The sequence below is a fragment of the Rhinoraja longicauda genome, chromosome 23 (assembly GCF_053455715.1).
Source record: "Rhinoraja longicauda isolate Sanriku21f chromosome 23, sRhiLon1.1, whole genome shotgun sequence".
Classification (NCBI taxonomy): domain Eukaryota; kingdom Metazoa; phylum Chordata; class Chondrichthyes; order Rajiformes; family Arhynchobatidae; genus Rhinoraja; species Rhinoraja longicauda.
In genome coordinates, this window is record NC_135975.1 from 33944391 (window position 1) to 33961317 (window position 16927).

General features: G+C 44.1%; 1 protein-coding gene across 2 annotated transcripts in view; it reads left to right on the forward strand.

Annotated features, from left to right (window-relative positions):
* The window catches only part of LOC144605130 (diphosphoinositol polyphosphate phosphohydrolase 2-like), a 63733-nt gene extending 47074 nt beyond the window's left edge, over positions 1-16659 (forward strand). For both annotated transcript variants that reach the window (XM_078420201.1, XM_078420202.1), the window contains 2 exons: positions 7095-7179; positions 14379-16659. In XM_078420201.1, coding sequence (XP_078276327.1) covers positions 7095-7179; positions 14379-14584 — 291 coding nt within the window. In that variant the 3' untranslated portion in view covers positions 14585-16659. The remainder of the gene's footprint in view (positions 1-7094; positions 7180-14378) is intronic.
* The last annotated feature ends 268 nt before the right edge of the window (positions 16660-16927 follow it).

Consider the following 16927-nt stretch of genomic DNA (forward strand, 5'->3'; position numbering starts at 1 on the left):
TAATCCTGTCCTATCCATGTACCTGTTTAAATGTTTCATAAACATTGCGATAGTCCCTGCCTCAATTACCTTCTCCGCCAGCTCGTCCCAGACACCAACCACCCTTTGTGTGAAAAAGTTACCACTCAGATTCCTATAAAATCTTTCCACCTTAAACCTATGTCCTCTGGTTTTCAATTCCCCTTCTCTGGGCAAGAGATTGTGTGTCTACCCGATCTATTCCTCTCATTATTTTGTACACCTCTATAAGATCACCCCTCAATCTCCTGCACTCCTGGGAAAATAGAGTCCCAGCCTGCTCTACCTCTCCCTATAGCTCAGACCCTCGAGTCCTGGCAACATCCTTGTAATGCTTCTCTGCCCCCTTTCCAACTTAACAACATCTTTCCTATAACATGGTGCCCAGAACTTAACACAAGAGTCTAAATGCGGCCTCACCAACGCCTTGTATAACTGCAACATGAGCTCCCAACTTCTACATTCATTTGCTGAAATATTTTTTCCAGAACATTAACCACACCAAAGCATTCCTAAAACAGCCAGCTTTGTAATTCAAAGATTTTTCTGTAATGTGTATCTTGTGACCATCATTGGGTGCTCTTATACTTTCAGCAATCACTGTATTAGTGTTTAATTTTGCACCGCTTTATCAAATCTTGCCTTAGTATTCAGTAGGCGATGCTAGGAAACTTGTTCTCGGCGTGGTCATTCTGAACGCACTTCCGGCAGGACTAATAACCATCGTCATCAGCAACCAGAAACTGCAGAGTATTCGCATTGTTCTCTTAAAACCAAGCCATTGCTTTTGCTCGGTCATCTGTGTTTGATTCTCTTTAATCACCTCATTTGTTGTCTTACTGGCTTTTTCAGTTTAGTCTGTCAGGACATTGATTTCATTACTGCACTCCAATGTGATACAAACATTCTTTCCAGGTGAGACAGAGGTTCACCTGCACCTCCTCCAACCTCATCTATTGCATCTGCTGCTCTAGATGTCAACTCATCTATATCGGCGAAACCAAGCGCAGGCTCGGCGATCGCTTCGCTGAACACCTGCGCTCGGTCCGCATTAACGCCACTGATCTCCCGGTGGCCCAGCACTTCAACTCCCCCTCCCATTCCCAGTCTGACCTCTCTGTCATGGGCCTCCTCCAGTGCCATAGTGAGGCCCGCCGGAAATTGGAGGAGCAGCACCTCATATTTCGCCTGGGCAGTTTGCGGCCCGGTGGTATGAACGTTGACTTCTCCAACTTCAGATAGCTCCTCTGTCCCTCCCTTCCCCTCCTCCTTCCCAGATCTCCCTCTATCTTCCTGTCTCCACCTATATCCTTCCTTTGTCCCACCCCCGACATCAGTCTGAAGAAGGGTCTCGACCCGAAACGTCACCCATTCCTTCTCTCCCGAGATGCTGCCTGACCTGCTGAGTTACTCCAGCATTTTGTGAATAAATCGTGATATAAATCAAAATGTGTCCATTAAGTTCCTTGCCTTAACACTTGTAATAAACTGTATATTCACATTCTTCAAAGCAAAATCACTTGCAACCACCTCCGGTCACTTGCTGAAGCTCTCAAAATCAATGTACAATAAACCTTTGTTTTAACGGATCCCTCTATAACGCATGTCAGCTACAGTGGATGGACCCGCTGACCCACTCCCCGTATTGCACGGCCTTCTCGTCCAGGCTTCCGACACCGCCCCAGGATCACAAGGTGCACCAGCGAGCCCTTCTCCCCCCCCCCCCCACTGAGGCAGCTGTTGTTGCGGTTCACGTTGTAGCCCCTGGGGACAGCGCTTTCTCCAGGCCGCTGCCTCCCACAGGACGTGCTGGGGCATCGTGGGGCTCCCTCTCACCACTTTTCTGTTGGTCATCTAGCCCTCTCTGCCTCTTCATCGCAGCCCCCCTCCCCACCCCCCTTCTCACGGTGCTTTGTTGACTCTGCCACTCTCTCCTCTACTGCCACCTTCCCCCATCTCCCGTTGCTCTGTCCACTTGCCATCTTTTGTTTTGTTTTTCCCCGACCCCCGGAGTTACCGAGATCCTCCACCTTGGAGGAGGAGGAGGAGGCGGTGGAGCGGGCAAAGCGATGGGTGGGAGGGGAGACAAACCATCCCCTGCAGTTCTTTGTTTCAACCGCGTACAATGATAATCCCTCACTCGGTTGCAGCGGGCAATCGCCATTTCCCCCTTCCCCCCCCCCCGGTCCGTTATATCAAGGGTTTACTGTACTGATAGCTTTTCTGTATTTTGGATGCCAAGACTTCCATCGCTTTTGCCAGTTGTACTAACACGTTCATCACGCTTTTTTTTTTTCTCATTCCTTTAATGCCACAAATTTGCCCAGCCTCTTTTTTTTTACGTGGTAGTAATATTACAATTACCGCAAAATTCAAAACAATCCTGTCCCTCCCCCCCTCATCAACTGTTCTTTGGAAACAAATCTAAAGTTAATCAACGATTCTACCCCTAAAAAGCAGAAAATGCTGGGAGCAATCTGCAGGTCAAAGAGCATCTGTGAAAAGAGAAACAGAGGTTGCCTTGCCCACAGCACTTCCAGCATAGTTTAGTTTGGAGATACAGCATGGAAACGTGCTCTTTGGCCCACCGAGTCTGCGTTGACCAGTGATCCCCTACACGGACTAGGGACAATTTACAAAAAAAATTTGAACAAAGTTTATTTCTGATATTTTATTAATACAGCTTTGACAATTCAATGCATGAACACATTAGTGCTGTTAGATATCCCCCCACCCATCTGTACCAGCATCTGCAGTTATTTTCTTATAATAAAATTATCAGAGCCTAAAGCATCAATACAACTAAGAAAAGATTGCCATATCAATGTAAACCTATCAGCTGATTCCCTAACAGTATACCTAATCTTCTCCAATTTAATAAAATACATATCCCTAATTCACTGTGCAAATGTTGGAGGGTTACAATCTTTCCATCTGATCAAGATTTGTCGTCTGGCCACCAGCGTGGCAAAAGACAAAAGATTTAGTTTATTATTATTTAATGCAAGATTTTGTGTTACCACACCAAATAAAGCTCGATGGTTCTAAGGATTCATTAGTAGTTTGGGAGAGCATATCGAATATTAATTGCCAAAAATGAGATAACTTAGGACAATCCCAAAACATATGAATTAAAGTGGCTTGGTTCTGCCTGCAGCGGTCACACATGGAGTCTATATTGGGTGTGAATTGGGCTAGCTTAGCTTTGGCCCAGTGCAGTCGTTGGAAAATCGTAAACTGCATAACAGTATGCTTCATGCATATGGAAGATGTGTATATACCCCCAATCATCTCTGACCAGATGGAGTGTGGTCATCCCCAGATCCCCTTCTCACTGCTCTTTTAGGGAGTTAAGACTTGTCATGTTTTCTCTCGTTAATAAAGAATATATGTCACCTATCTTTCCCTTTCTGAATGATGTGATGTCATTGATTGAGTCTAGGAGTGTGTCTGAGGGCTGTGAAGGGAATTGAGTGATATTAGAAGATATGAAGCTGCGGATTTGCATATACCTAAAGAAGTGCGACCTAGAGATATTGCATTTCTGAACAATCTGCGCAGAAGATGCAAACAAACCATTTATAAACATGTCTTTACATGAACAGACCCGAAGATCGAGCCAAGCACTGAATGAAGCATCTGTTGAAGGTGACAGGAATGCATGGTTCCTTACAATAGGAGCGAGTATTGAGAATTTACAGATATCAAAGGATTGTCTGAATTGCTTCCATATTTTTAAAGAATTAATAACACCTGGGTTAGAAGTGTATTTGGTAATAGGCTCTAGATATGGCAGACCTGAACATAATAAGGCAAATAATGAGGTGTTCGTACAAGAGTCTCTAGAATTAGCCAGTCAGGTACAGTGGTTAACACATTTCTTTCCATCCAATAAGAAATACTTTTAATATTTGCTGCCCAATAGTAGAACTGAAAGTTTGGCAGCCCAAGCCCTCCCTGCTGATGTCTCTGTTGTATAGCTTTGCGTATAAGTGGATTATTTTTATTCCAAATAAAGGAAGAAAGCTTTCTATGCAGAGAAATGAAGAACGTTTTAGTTAAGAAAACTGGTATACACTGAAACTTATAAAGAAGCTTGGGCAATATATTAATTTTTATAGTGTTAATCCTACTTGCCAGAGATAGAAGTAACAGATCCCAATAGTCAATATCCTCTTTAATAGAGGACAGGAGAGGGGGACAATTTGCTGAGAAAAGGTCATTAAATTTATGTGTGACCCAGATACCAAGATATTTTATTTTGTCCATGCACACTTTAAACGGGACCGTACGTATAAACAGGGATTCTCTTGCCACCAGATTTAAGGGCATCAATTCACTTTTTTGTGTGTTAACTTTGTAGCCAGAGATTTTGCCAAATTTACTTAAGAGATTAAGAACTGCAGGAAGAGATGAGGAAGGATCAGACAAATAAAGTAACATATCGTCTGCATACAGCGAGACTTTATGTTCCAACCCTGCCCTTGTAATACCTTTAATATCTTTATTGCTACGTAAGGCTATAGCCAACGGCTCAATTGTAATCGCAAAAAAGGAGGGGGGACAGTGGACAACCCTGTCTTGTCCCTCGTGTCAATGAAAAATAAGGTGATATATTATTATTAGTAGGTACTGCTGCCATTGGCGAGCTATATAGAATTTTGATCCATGATTAAAAAATTCGTCCAAATACAAATCTCTCAAGAGTATGAAATAAATAGTCCCACTCCACCCGATCAAAAGTCTTTTCAGCATCTAGAGATATAAGCACTGTCGGGTGAGAAGGGCTATAAATTATGTTAAACAGGCGCCTAACATTGAACGTGGATTGCCGACTTTTTATGAAGCCCGTCTGGTCTGGTGAGATTATTGTTGGAAGGATTTTTTCAAGATGGCGAGCGATCATTTTTTGCAAATATTTTGCTGTCCACATTGAGCAAAGAGATAGGACGATAAGAGCCACCTTCCTGTTGATTTAGAGATAGGACGATAAGAGCCACCTTCCTGTTGATTTAGAGATAGGACGATAAGAGCCACCTTCCTGTTGATTTTTGCTCTTTTTCAGAATAAGTGAAATGGTAGCTTGTCGCAATGTTTCAGGCAGTGAGCCAACTGACGAGCCATTATACACACATTTAAAAATGGGAGCCAATTGATTAGAAAATTTCTTAAAGAATTCTGTTGGATATCCTTCTGGACCAGGGGATTTTCCACACTGCATACTCCTAATGGCCATCTCAATTTCTCCTGTTGAAAACGGAGAATCTGGTTCGGCTGCTGACACAGGGTCTATGTGAGGGATCTCAACGCTTTCAAGAAATTATTTCATTAATTGATCATCCTTCAGCGATTCAGATGAATACAAGTTACGGTAAAACCTCATTAAGCGTGAGTTGATGACAGAATGATCCATACAGATCATACTAGATTCATCCCGGATCTCAGGGATTGCCTGACTTGCTTATAATCGATGCGTGAGAATGTTTTGTGAACAGCTGAAAAAAAGGAATACTTGCGAGCAGTGGGATTAAGAGTACACCAAACATCAGCAATGCCATAGGTATCAAGAAACAACCGAATTGAAAGCGCAGCCTTAGAGGTTGGCATAGTTTTAACAGAGCTACGAAACCAATCGAAACCAATTAACCTACAAACCTGCATGGCTTCAGATTTAGATTTAGATTTAGAGATACAGCGCGTAAACAGGCCCTTCGGCCCACCGAGTCTGCGCCGCCCAGCGATCCCCGCACATTAACACTAGGGACAATTTTTACATTTACCCAGCCAATTAACCTACATACCTGTACGTCTTTGGAGTGTGGGAGGAAACCGAAGATCTCGGAGAAAACCCACGCTGGTCACGGGAGAACGTACAAACTCCGTACAGACGGCGCCCGTAGTCGGGATCGAACCTGTCTCCGGCGCTGTGAGGCAGCAACTCTACCGCTGCGAGGAAACCAGAGCACCCGGAGAAACCCCACGCTGGTCACGGGAGATCATACAACCTCCATACAGACATCACCTGTAGTCAGGATGGAACCCGAGACTGTGGCGCTGTGAGGCTGTAGAGTTGCTGCCTCACAGCGCCACAGTCTCGGGTTCCATCCTGACTACAGGTGATGTCTGTATGGAGGTTGTATGATCTCTGCGTCACCGTGCCACCATTATCTCTTTTTATTTTTGATTTCCTGCATCTGCAGGTTTTATTTTCTATTTTGTCTTACCTTTTTAAATCTGCATTGAACATCTCACTCATTTCTTTCAATTTTTGTTTTCTTTCTAATTGTCAGATTGGCGTTTTTGCCTTTTGCTGCCTCTCTAATTATTTTGATGTGTAGACCAAATGAATCTGGAGCTCCATGTTTTCATTTTTGAGCCCTATTTACCTAAAGATAGTAAGATGTTAATTCTAAGACCTATTTCTTTCTTTCAACTTGAAATATGTTGCAATAACGCAATCATTTTTATTCTATTATAATATTCTGAACAGTTGCATCAGTGTTTCTTTCCCCCCTTTTTCTTTTAACTTTGTGTAGTTATTTTCTAGTCAACTTTTTAAGTTCAAAGAAGAATTCTATCAAATCCTTGAAAGAAGCGTATGTTCAGAAAAACAATGTTCAACTACCTACTTGTGGAAAGCTAATATCTAGTTGTGTCCATTTGCACAAAAAACATTTTGCGTTCTGCATTTGGACAAGTTTACAAGTAACTTGGCTTGACTTTCCATGATTAAAGTGATTATGGGGCAAATCTGTCACTGACTCGTATCAAATTTAAAATGATGTGTGAATAAAAATATATAAGACAATTACTGCTGCCTCTTGCTCTCATTTTTCCCCTTTTTTGTTCTTCTCTCTCCCCTCCTTGTGCCCTGTTCTTTTTGAGATCAGTTCTTCTGACCATTGTTTGAAGACGATGTAATCTGATTACAAAATGCATCTTTATATATGTAGGCATTCAGTAACTGGAGATCAAGACTTGGTTCTCAGATGCACAGAGAAACATTAAGCAGCATGTTTGGCCATGAGATCTGTAGATTCTGTACGATTGCTCTTTACTGTCTTTCTCTCCAATAGAATAGAGACCGAAAGCACAGGACCTACGTGTATATTCTCATCGTGACGGAGATTCTAGAAGATTGGGAAGATTCGGTTAACATTGGTAAGTGTAAAATATTTTCATCATAGCAGGTAATGCAACAAGCTGTTGTACCTTCAAGCTTCAAGATGTCACATGCAACCCTGCAGAAAACCACTCCTGGATCAGATGTAGAAACCAGGAACTGAAGTTGCTGGCTTATAAAAGAGGGTACAAAATGCTGGAGTTCGTCAGCTTCCCTGGAGCATTCATGAATAGCCGACATATTGGATTAGTCTGACCCAAAACATCATGTATTCATGTTCTCCTGAGATGCTGCCTGACCCGCTGAGTGAATCCAGCACTTTGTGTCCTCACTCCAAGATAACTCGGTTGATTTACGAGCAATATTGCATCCACACCACTGTGTCTTAAAACAGGAAAGCAGGCGGAGTGCTAGACTGGATTTTCAGCAGAAATAAATGCAGAACCTTGGAACAAAGAAAAATCCCCAAGTTCAGTTCAAACCCAGTAATCATGATCTTCATTTTGGAGGATGTATATGGGGGAATATGGTCGGAGAAGCTTCACTCGGTGGATTCCTGGAATTGTCTTGTGATGAAAAGGTTGAGTAAGTTAAGCCTAACCTCTCTGGACTTGAAACGGATGAGAGGAGATCTTTTTAAAGCATGAGATTTTGATGCAGCTTTACAATGTAAATGCTGAAAGGATCTTCCCTCTCGTGAGGGGAAGCCTCTTTTTTCAAGATAAAAATTCAGAATGGATGGGGGGGGTGGAGAATTTATTAAATCATATATTTTATGACTTCACTATCCCTGAGAGTTGTGGAAGCTGAGTTACCGATAGATTTGTGCTCAAAATAGATGTTCGGCCCGTGGCAGTCAAGGAATACAGGGAGTGCTACAAGAAGTGGAGCAAAGATCATGGGCGGCAAAAATCATATGGAGCAGATGAGATTAGTTTATCCTGGAATCATGCTCAGCACGGGCATTGTGGGCCAAAGAGCCTGTTCCTGTATTGTAGTGTGGTATGCTCCAAGACCAAGATGAAATCTGCCTGGACCTTGTAGCATGGCAAAGCAAGCTTAAGCCATGTGGCTCACTCCTATTTCTTATGAACGAAAAGCAGCTTGCTAAATCAAGTTATTACCTGGAGAAAATATTGCTGATTTTGATGTAATCCAAGCCCAGCAGCATAATCGAGATTGAGTCGCACCCTGGCCACACTCTCTTCTCCCCTCTCCAATCAGGCAAGAGAGACAGAAGTGGGAAAACGCACACCTCCATATTCAGGGACACTTTCTTCCCAGCTGTTATCAGGCAACTGAACCATCCTATCACCAACTAGCGAGCGGTCCCGAGCTTCTATCTACCTCATTGCAAACCCTCAGTCTATCTTTAATCAGATTTTACTGGACTTTATCTTGCACTAAACGTTATTCACGTTATTCCCTTTATCATGTGGGTGGCTCAATTGTAATCCTGTATTGTCTTTCCGTTGACTGGTTAGCACGCAACAAAAGCGTGACAATAAACTAAACAAACAATCATATTTGTTTTGGAGCTGGGTTTTTTTAAATGCAGTTAATAAAGATGCCTGTTTGTCTGTAGCACAGTTTCAAAAGCACAGAACCTAATGCAATTAAAATCCTACCTAATAACTGGCCAAAGTATCAGGCAGCAAACTTGCTCTTTGACATGATCAGCAGCTTTGCTCTTCATACCATCATCTCCCTAACACTGGAAGGAATTCCTGTTTTGGGGCTAGTTTCCAGCTTGTAGCAGTATTGCTGGTGACTACCTAAATAATGTTTCCAAACCACCCCAGACTTCAGTATTCATGCAGGGGGTCATATCTAAAAATAATTGCTATCAAAAAGATAATGCATTCAGGATGAAATTTGAGAAGCCCACAGAAAATATGGCTTTATCTTGTAAAGTGATCCCAAAATAGTTTTGGTTGATTGCACTCTGTAACACCAAGTGGATTGTGAAATTATTAAGGACATTTAAAAGCATTCAAAAGTTCAAGATAAATACACAGTCCTGGAGTAACTCAGCGGGTCAGGCAGCATCTCTGGAACATCAGGTACAGTCTAAAGAAGGGTTCCGACCCGAAATGTCACCTATTCCTTTTCTCCAGAGATGCTGCCTGACCCACTGAGTTGCTCCAGCATTGTGTCTATCTTTGGTATAAACCAGCATCTGCAGTTCCTTCCTACACATTCAAAAATTCAAGTTTCGCTTAGCCTTTTATTGAGCTGTAATTAAAACAGAACTTGGCATAATATGAATTTAGCAGTGATAATGCAAGCAAGGTCCAAAGACACCAATGAAAGATTATTGATTTTATGGGTTCAGCTTGAAATGAATCATTCCATCCTGATTTTTTTTCTCTGCGTGTGACATCTTGAAAGCCTCGCCTCTTGAGGACAATCTTAGCACAAGCATCTCCCGTTGTGTCATCGATCAACTTCCCTCCAGTCTGAAGTGTGGTGGCTCGTTTGCTAATTGTACAGTTCCATTCAAAATGCTTCAGTTAATAGTAGTTTGTACCTGCCTGCTGCGAGCTGCAACGGAAGTTGGACTTGGCCTGGTTAGATGCCAATTTGCATTTGCACCACGCAAGTACCTTCTAAGTCGATAACGCATACAACCTCTGCCCTTTAAAGGCAATTAATGTTGTTGACTTCCCTGCCAGTAATATGCGGTGGGATCATTAACCTGAGATGGAACTGGCTCAGCCGAAAATGTGTTGAGACGGAGATAAATTAATTGCACTTTACTGGTCCTAGATACAAGTTTTTGAATTTGATGACTTTCCTACTCTTAAAAGATGATTCTTGGATCATACTCCTGGTGAAACAAGTCAGAAATGGTGGCGGCACGGTGGCGCAGCGGTAGAGTTGCTGCCTTACAGCTCCAGACCCGGGTTCCATACCGACTACGGGTGCTGTCCGTACGGAGTTTGTACGTTCTCCCCGTGACTTGCGTGGGTTTTCTCTGAGATCTTCCACACTCCAAAGACGTTTGGTTTGCAGGTTAATTGGCTTGGTGTATGTGTAACATTGTCCCTGGTGTGTGTAGGATAGTGTTAATGTGTGGGGATAGCTGGTCGGCGCGGACTCTGGGTCGAAGGGCCTGTTTCCATGTTGTATCTCCAAACTAAACTAAACTAAATCTCAAGTCAATTAAACAGCATCCGTGAAAAGAGAACCCAGTCAACATTTTGGATCAAAGCTGATCAGGCTGAATGTTTAGGTATTCAGTCTGGTGGTACCCCAACCCTGCATTGACTGCTTCACCTCCAACCTGAGGCCCACATACAGCATTGTCCCATTGCTTCAGCCTACTGTTGCCCTGGCAAACTTCCTGCCCTAACTCCATCCTGTTTTCCAAGGTCCAGTCCCTTTCCACTTTCCTCCGTGATACTCCCGATGTCCTTTGCCAGTTTCCAATTCACCGGTCCCAACTGGCTCATCGTAATGTTGACTGCCTTTACACCTCCATCCCACATCAGGAACATCTGAGGCCCTCCCTTTTTTCCTCACACGTAGGCCCAACCAGCCCTTCGGCTCACCGACACTGTGCCGAAAAGTGATCAGCCCTCACATTAACACTGTCCTACACACTCAGGACAATTTACACATACACCAACAAGAACATACAAACTCCGTACAGACAGCACCCGTAGTCTGGATTGAACCCGGGTCTCCGGCGCTGTGAGGCAGCAACTCTACCGTTGCGCCACCGTGCCGCCAACCATTGTTTGGGGGCGGCACGGTGATGCAGTGGTTGAGTTGCTGCCTTGACCCGGGTTCGATCCTGGTTACGGGTGCTGTCTGTACGGAGTTTGTACATTCGGCGTAGGTTTTCTCTGAGAACTTCGGATTCCTCCCACACTCCAAAGACATACAGGTTTATAGATTAATTGGCTTGGTATAAATGTAAAAATTGTCCCTAGTGTAGGATAGTGCTAATGCGTGGGGATCACTGGTCAGTGCGGACTCAGTTGGCCGAAGGGCCTGTTTCCAAGCTGCATCGCTGAACTAAACACGCATTCAATTCCTGGAACTTGTTCTTGCACTCACCGCATCTCCTTTATGATTTGTTCCCTTTCTCCAGATTAGAGATGTAGCTGTGGGAACTGCAGTGGGCTCTGGCTAAACTGTCTATTTGTCGGATGCCTACAACGGTCTCTGGGACCACTCTTTAGTGGGACCACCTCCACCTTTCTCTCTGACACATTGACAACTGCATTGGTATGGCATCTTGCATCTCTACAGAACTTGAATTTCATTACATTGGCCATCTACTTCCAACCTGCTCTCGTTTATTTGCTCCATCTCTGACACGTTCCTTTCTCTGATATGTCTATCTCGAGGTAGAGAAGAGTTTGGCAGAGATGGGCAAATCAGAATAGCCGGCAAGGCTTTATACACAGCAGGTCGTGTCTCACTAACTTGACTTTTATTGAGGAGGTGGCAAAGGGAATTGATTAAGGTAGGGCGGTGGTTGTTGTAAACATGGATAAGGTCCTTCATGGTAGGCTGATCCAGAAGATTAAGATTTATTCATAAAATGGTGGAGTAACTCAGCAGGTCAGCAGGCAGCATCTCGGGAGAGAAGGAATGGGTGACGTTTCGGGTCGAGACCCTTCTTCAGACTGATGTCAGGAGGGCGGGACAAAGGCAGGATATAGGTGGAGACAGGAAGATAGAGGGAGATCTGGGAAGGGGGAGGGGAAGAGAGGGACAGGAACTATCTAAAGTTGGAGAAGTCAATGTTCATACCGCTGGGCTGCAAGCTGCCCAGGCGAAATATGAGGTGCTGTTCCTCCAATTTCCGGTGGGCCTCACTATGGCACTGGAGGAGGTCCATGACAGAAAGGTCAGACTGGGAGTGGGAGGGGGAGTTGAAGTGCTCAGCCACCGGGAGATCAGTTTGTTTAACGCAGACCAAGCGCAGGTGTTGAGCGAAGCGATCGCCGAGCCTGCATTTGGTTTCGCCGATGTAAATACGTTGACATTAAGATGTTCGGGATTTGCGATGACTTGGTCATGTAGACTCAGACTTCCTAATTTGAGGAAGGACGTCCTTACTATTGAGGCAGTGCAGCGTAGGTTCACGAGGTTAATCCCCAGGATGGAGGGACTGGCATATGAGGAAAGGTTGGAAAGACTGGGCTTGTATTCACTGGAGTTTAGAAGGATGAGAGGGGATCTTATAGAGACGTATAAAATTATAACAGGACTGGACAAGCTAGATGCAGGAAAAATGTTCCAGATGTTGGGGGAGTCCAGAACCAGGGGCCACAGTCTAAGAATAAAGGGGAGGCCATTTAAAACTGAGGTGAGAAAAAACTTTTTCACCCAGAGAATTGTGAATTTGTGGAATTCTCTGCCACAGAGGGCAGTGGAGGCCAATTCAATGGATGAATTTAAAAGAGAGTTAGATAGAGCTCATGGGGCTAGCAGAATCAAGGGATATGGGGAGAAGGCAGGCACGGGTTACTGATTGTGGATGATCAGCCATGGTCACAATGAATGGCGGTGCAGGCTCAAAGGGCCAAATGGCCTTCTCCTGCACCTATTTTCTATGTGTCTGGAACTGGCTTATTCATAGAATACAGAGGGTGAGGTGGAAGTAGATATTGTGGCTGGAGGTCTGTGGCCAGTGGAGTTCCACCGTGGCCGTGCTGGGACCTCTGCTGTTTACCATATATAGTTAAGACCTGGACGCACTGGTGGAAGGGACCAGGACTGAGTCCCCCTGGTCTTTAGACAATAGAGATAGTGTGGAAACAGTATGTGTAGGAATGAACTGCACTTGCTGGTTTAAATCGAAGATAGACACAACGGGGCTTGAACCGAAACGTCACCCATTCCTTCCTTCCAGAGATGCTCCCTGTCCCGCTGAGTTACTCCAGCATTTTGTGTCCATCTTCAGTGGGGAAACAAGCTCCTCAGCCCACCCAGTCCACGTCGACAAGCGATCACCCGTACACCAGTTCTATCCTACACGCTGTGGACAATTTAGGGAGGGTCAATTAACCTGCAAACCTGCAGGTCTTTGGGATGTGGGAGGAAACCAGAGCACCCGGAGTAAACCCACGCAGTCACATGGAAGAATGTACAAACTCCGTACAGACAGCACCCGTAGTCAGGATCGAACCCAGGACTCTAGCGCCGTAAGGCAGCAACTCTACCACTGCGCCGCCGTGCCGCCTTAAACAAGAATAACTGTGGCCTGATCTCCCTGCTGTGTGCCACTCTTACTTGCATTGATTGGTATTTAATTGCTGTGAGAGTTATGCTGCTGAGAATAATATCACAAACTCAAAACAGTTGGATCTCAGAGTTGCCAGTATAAGATCCTGGATTGAGATAAGGTTCGTATTTATCTGACCCGCTAGTATGTGACTGAGTAAATGAGATCTCGATTCCCCTACACTGGGCAAACGACTGCGTTTACCTATTTCTCTCATGATTTTGTACACAAATGGTGGACACCAATTTTTGGTAGACAGATAAAACAAAGGCCAGAGAGGATTGGAGAATTGCAACTTGTGAAGCCAGAGGAAGGAATGTAGCAGGAAGGGAGGGTGGAACTAAGTGAGAGTCCAGGTGGTGTAGCAGGAGGGGAGGGTGGAACTAAGTGAGAGTCCAGGTGGTGTGCCGGGGAGGGGAGAGAAAGGGAGGGATTGGTTATAAGGTTATAAGTGATAGGAGCAGAATCAAGTCTGCTCCGCTATTCAATCATGGATGATCTATCTCTGCCTCCACCCTCATGCCTCTCCTCGTAACCCCTGACACCCGTACTAATCTAGGACCTATCTATTTCTGCCTAATATCCACTGGTAGCCTCCACAGCCTTCTGTGGCAAAGAATTCCACAGACTAAAGAAATCCCTCCTCATCTTCTTCCCAAAGAAATATCCTTTAATTCTGAGGTTGTGGCCTCTGGTCCTAGACTCTCCCACTAGTGGAAACATCCTCTCCTCATCCAATCTAGCCAGCTCTTTCACTATTTGCAAAGTTTCAAAGAGGTCCCCCCCCGTCGTCGTCCCCCGTCCCCATCCTTCTAAACTCCAGCGAGTACGGGCCAGTGCCGTCAAATGCTCATCATATTGTTAGGGATGACCTAAAATGTGAGAATTTGGTGGTTTGTTGACAGATGTGTCGGATGCCCTTGCGATGTCGCCAGTAACATTTGCTTTTATCGCCGCTCCCCCCTCCCCTCCCCCCCCCCCCCCCCTCTGCAGGAAGGAAAAGGGAATGGTTTAAAGTTGAAGATGCCATCAAGATCTTGCAGTGTCACAAGCCAGTACACGCGGAGTACTTGGAAAAGCTGAACCTGGCCTGCTCCAGCACCAACGGGAACTCGGTGGTCTCCACGCTCTCGGGGGACACAGCTACTTTGTACGTGACCTCATCGCAGTCTCCAACAATGCCGTCTGACCTCAGATGAAACGGACATTGGCGTGACCTTGCAGATGGTGCAGCGCGTTAATCACCGACACTCTGCTGTGGCAAGCAGAGTGGTCTAGTTTAGGTTGTACATGTATAAATACTTTTGCATGAATACTTGCAGTGTTGATATGATACTTTTTATATGTAAGATAGTGTTGAAAACCAAAGCCATACATTGATTTATGTTAGCATCATTTTGTTAGATGTGCCTTTCAGGCTACTAAATGTTTTAAGATTGCATTGCACAGGAGAATATCTTTAATCCTGTTTCAATTTTAATATGCATAACAAGCCACAGATGTGAAAATTACTTTCTCCATTGGTGCTTTACAATGGTAATGTGGTAACTGATGAATGTTTCTCCACTTACATTCTGAGAAATGCTCGGAATAAACACTGAAAGATCCACTAAGAGTGGTTTTGTTCAACACTCGATTTCAAAATGTATGCCTTGAGAAATGAATTGGCCGTTTTTAATTATTTGGATAACTGATTGGAATTCCTACTCCCCTACTCGTCTCCACTAAAATCATCTTGAAGTGAAGTGCTTGTATCCTTGACCTGGTGTGATGCAGCAACAGACTTTCATTTCAAGGTTCCACCGAACTGCAGTTGAAAATATAAATATCTCCAGCGATTATTTGCTATGTTCATCTCTCCAATCCTATTGCTAATTAAAATAGCAGCCACAAATTGCTGGAGTAACTCAGCGGGACAGGCAGCATCTCTGGAGAGACAGAATTCCTTCTCCAGAGATGCTGCCCGCCCCGCTGAGTTACTCCAGCATTTTGTGTCTACCTTCAATTTAAACCAGCAGTTCTTTCCTACACATAAAATCACAGCCACTTTGGCTTTTGTACCAAATCTGCAACTTTCTACACTATGCGTAGATTTTATTTTGATTTTTTTCCCCCTTTTTTCTTCCTGCTTTCTCTTTCTTTATTTGCCTTCTCTGCAAACTAATTATCCCATACCAAATTCACCATGCGATGCAAAAATTGCTGCTTCCTTTTGAAGTCCAGCTTGTCTTTCCAAATATTCTCTGCCTCTTGAATGAATGGACTGCCACCCTGTTATGTGGAGGATGCTGCAGAAGATGATGGAATCTAATGAAAGGACTGCCACCCTGTTATGTGGAGGATGCTGCAGAAGATGATGGAATCTAATGAAAGGACTGCCACCCTGTTATGTGGAGGATGCTGCAGAAGATGATGGAATCTAATGAATGCCCGTGCACCAAGGAAGTTCCCCACATTTCGCCAGCCTGGACATTCAATTCCCTTTCATGTGTCTTATTTAATTTTGCAAGCTTGCAAGTTTGTATTTGACATGTTTGTACCTTGCTCATTGCAAAAAGCGGTGGTCTGTTTTACGCAAAGTAACACTCCAGGAGGCTAGATTTGCCCGTTGAACTGGGATTGGCTAAAGTGGCTTGGACGAATTGGGGTCTAGTTTTCTTTTTTGTTTTCAACAGTTGCTGGGAAGATTTTTTTTTTTTGTGGAAAAAGTAAGGCAACGCTGTGGATTTTGCAGTTGTCTTTTATGGATTATCGTAATCCAGACCCGACTAACCTGCTCTCCTGGTTACAGGAGTCCCCATTCAAATGGAGGTGGAGTGTTTCTAATGAAGTCAAGGCCTAGAGTACAGACTTGCCCTGTGGTCAATGTGTACCTGGGGCACCACTTACTGTACTGGGATGTTGATTTGTAGAGAGTCCTTCTAATATGAAGCACTATCCCGGTTTGTATTAATGGAAATAATCCATTTCTCTCCCCAAACGTCTTATCTCCGCTGTGGCCAACAAGCATTTTAATTGTAATATTGTGATTGCAAACAGTAGCCAAATCACTTCTGGGAATGAATCTGCCTTCTCCACTCTCAGCCTGCAGTCTTTGAGTTTTCAACATTGCTTCATTTCATTGCAGTGCCTCACTGTTGGTTGATTTCTACCTCTGTCCTAGAAACCCATCACCTTACAATCTTTCTGTACGGTCCCAAAGACACCATTTGAGAGAGTCTACTGTATTTGATTTTAAAAAAATCATTTTCTTAATGAGACTAATAGTCTTGAATAAAACTGAATTTTGAACAATGTCACTTGCTTCTGAGAGTGGTTTGATTTACTGATACGAGTGTGTAGATCTGTGTGGACGTGTGGATGGGTGGTGCTCTGAGGAACGGGAGAGAGAGAATGAACACAATTGATTGAATGTTTTCATTAAGGTCTCAAAGCTTTCAAAAATTATGGGTGTAATCTAAGTGTACTTGATACTTTACTTTGGCACCAACCATTGTTATACACTGTGCCATTTGCAACTTTGTCCAAGATGGTCAGTACCT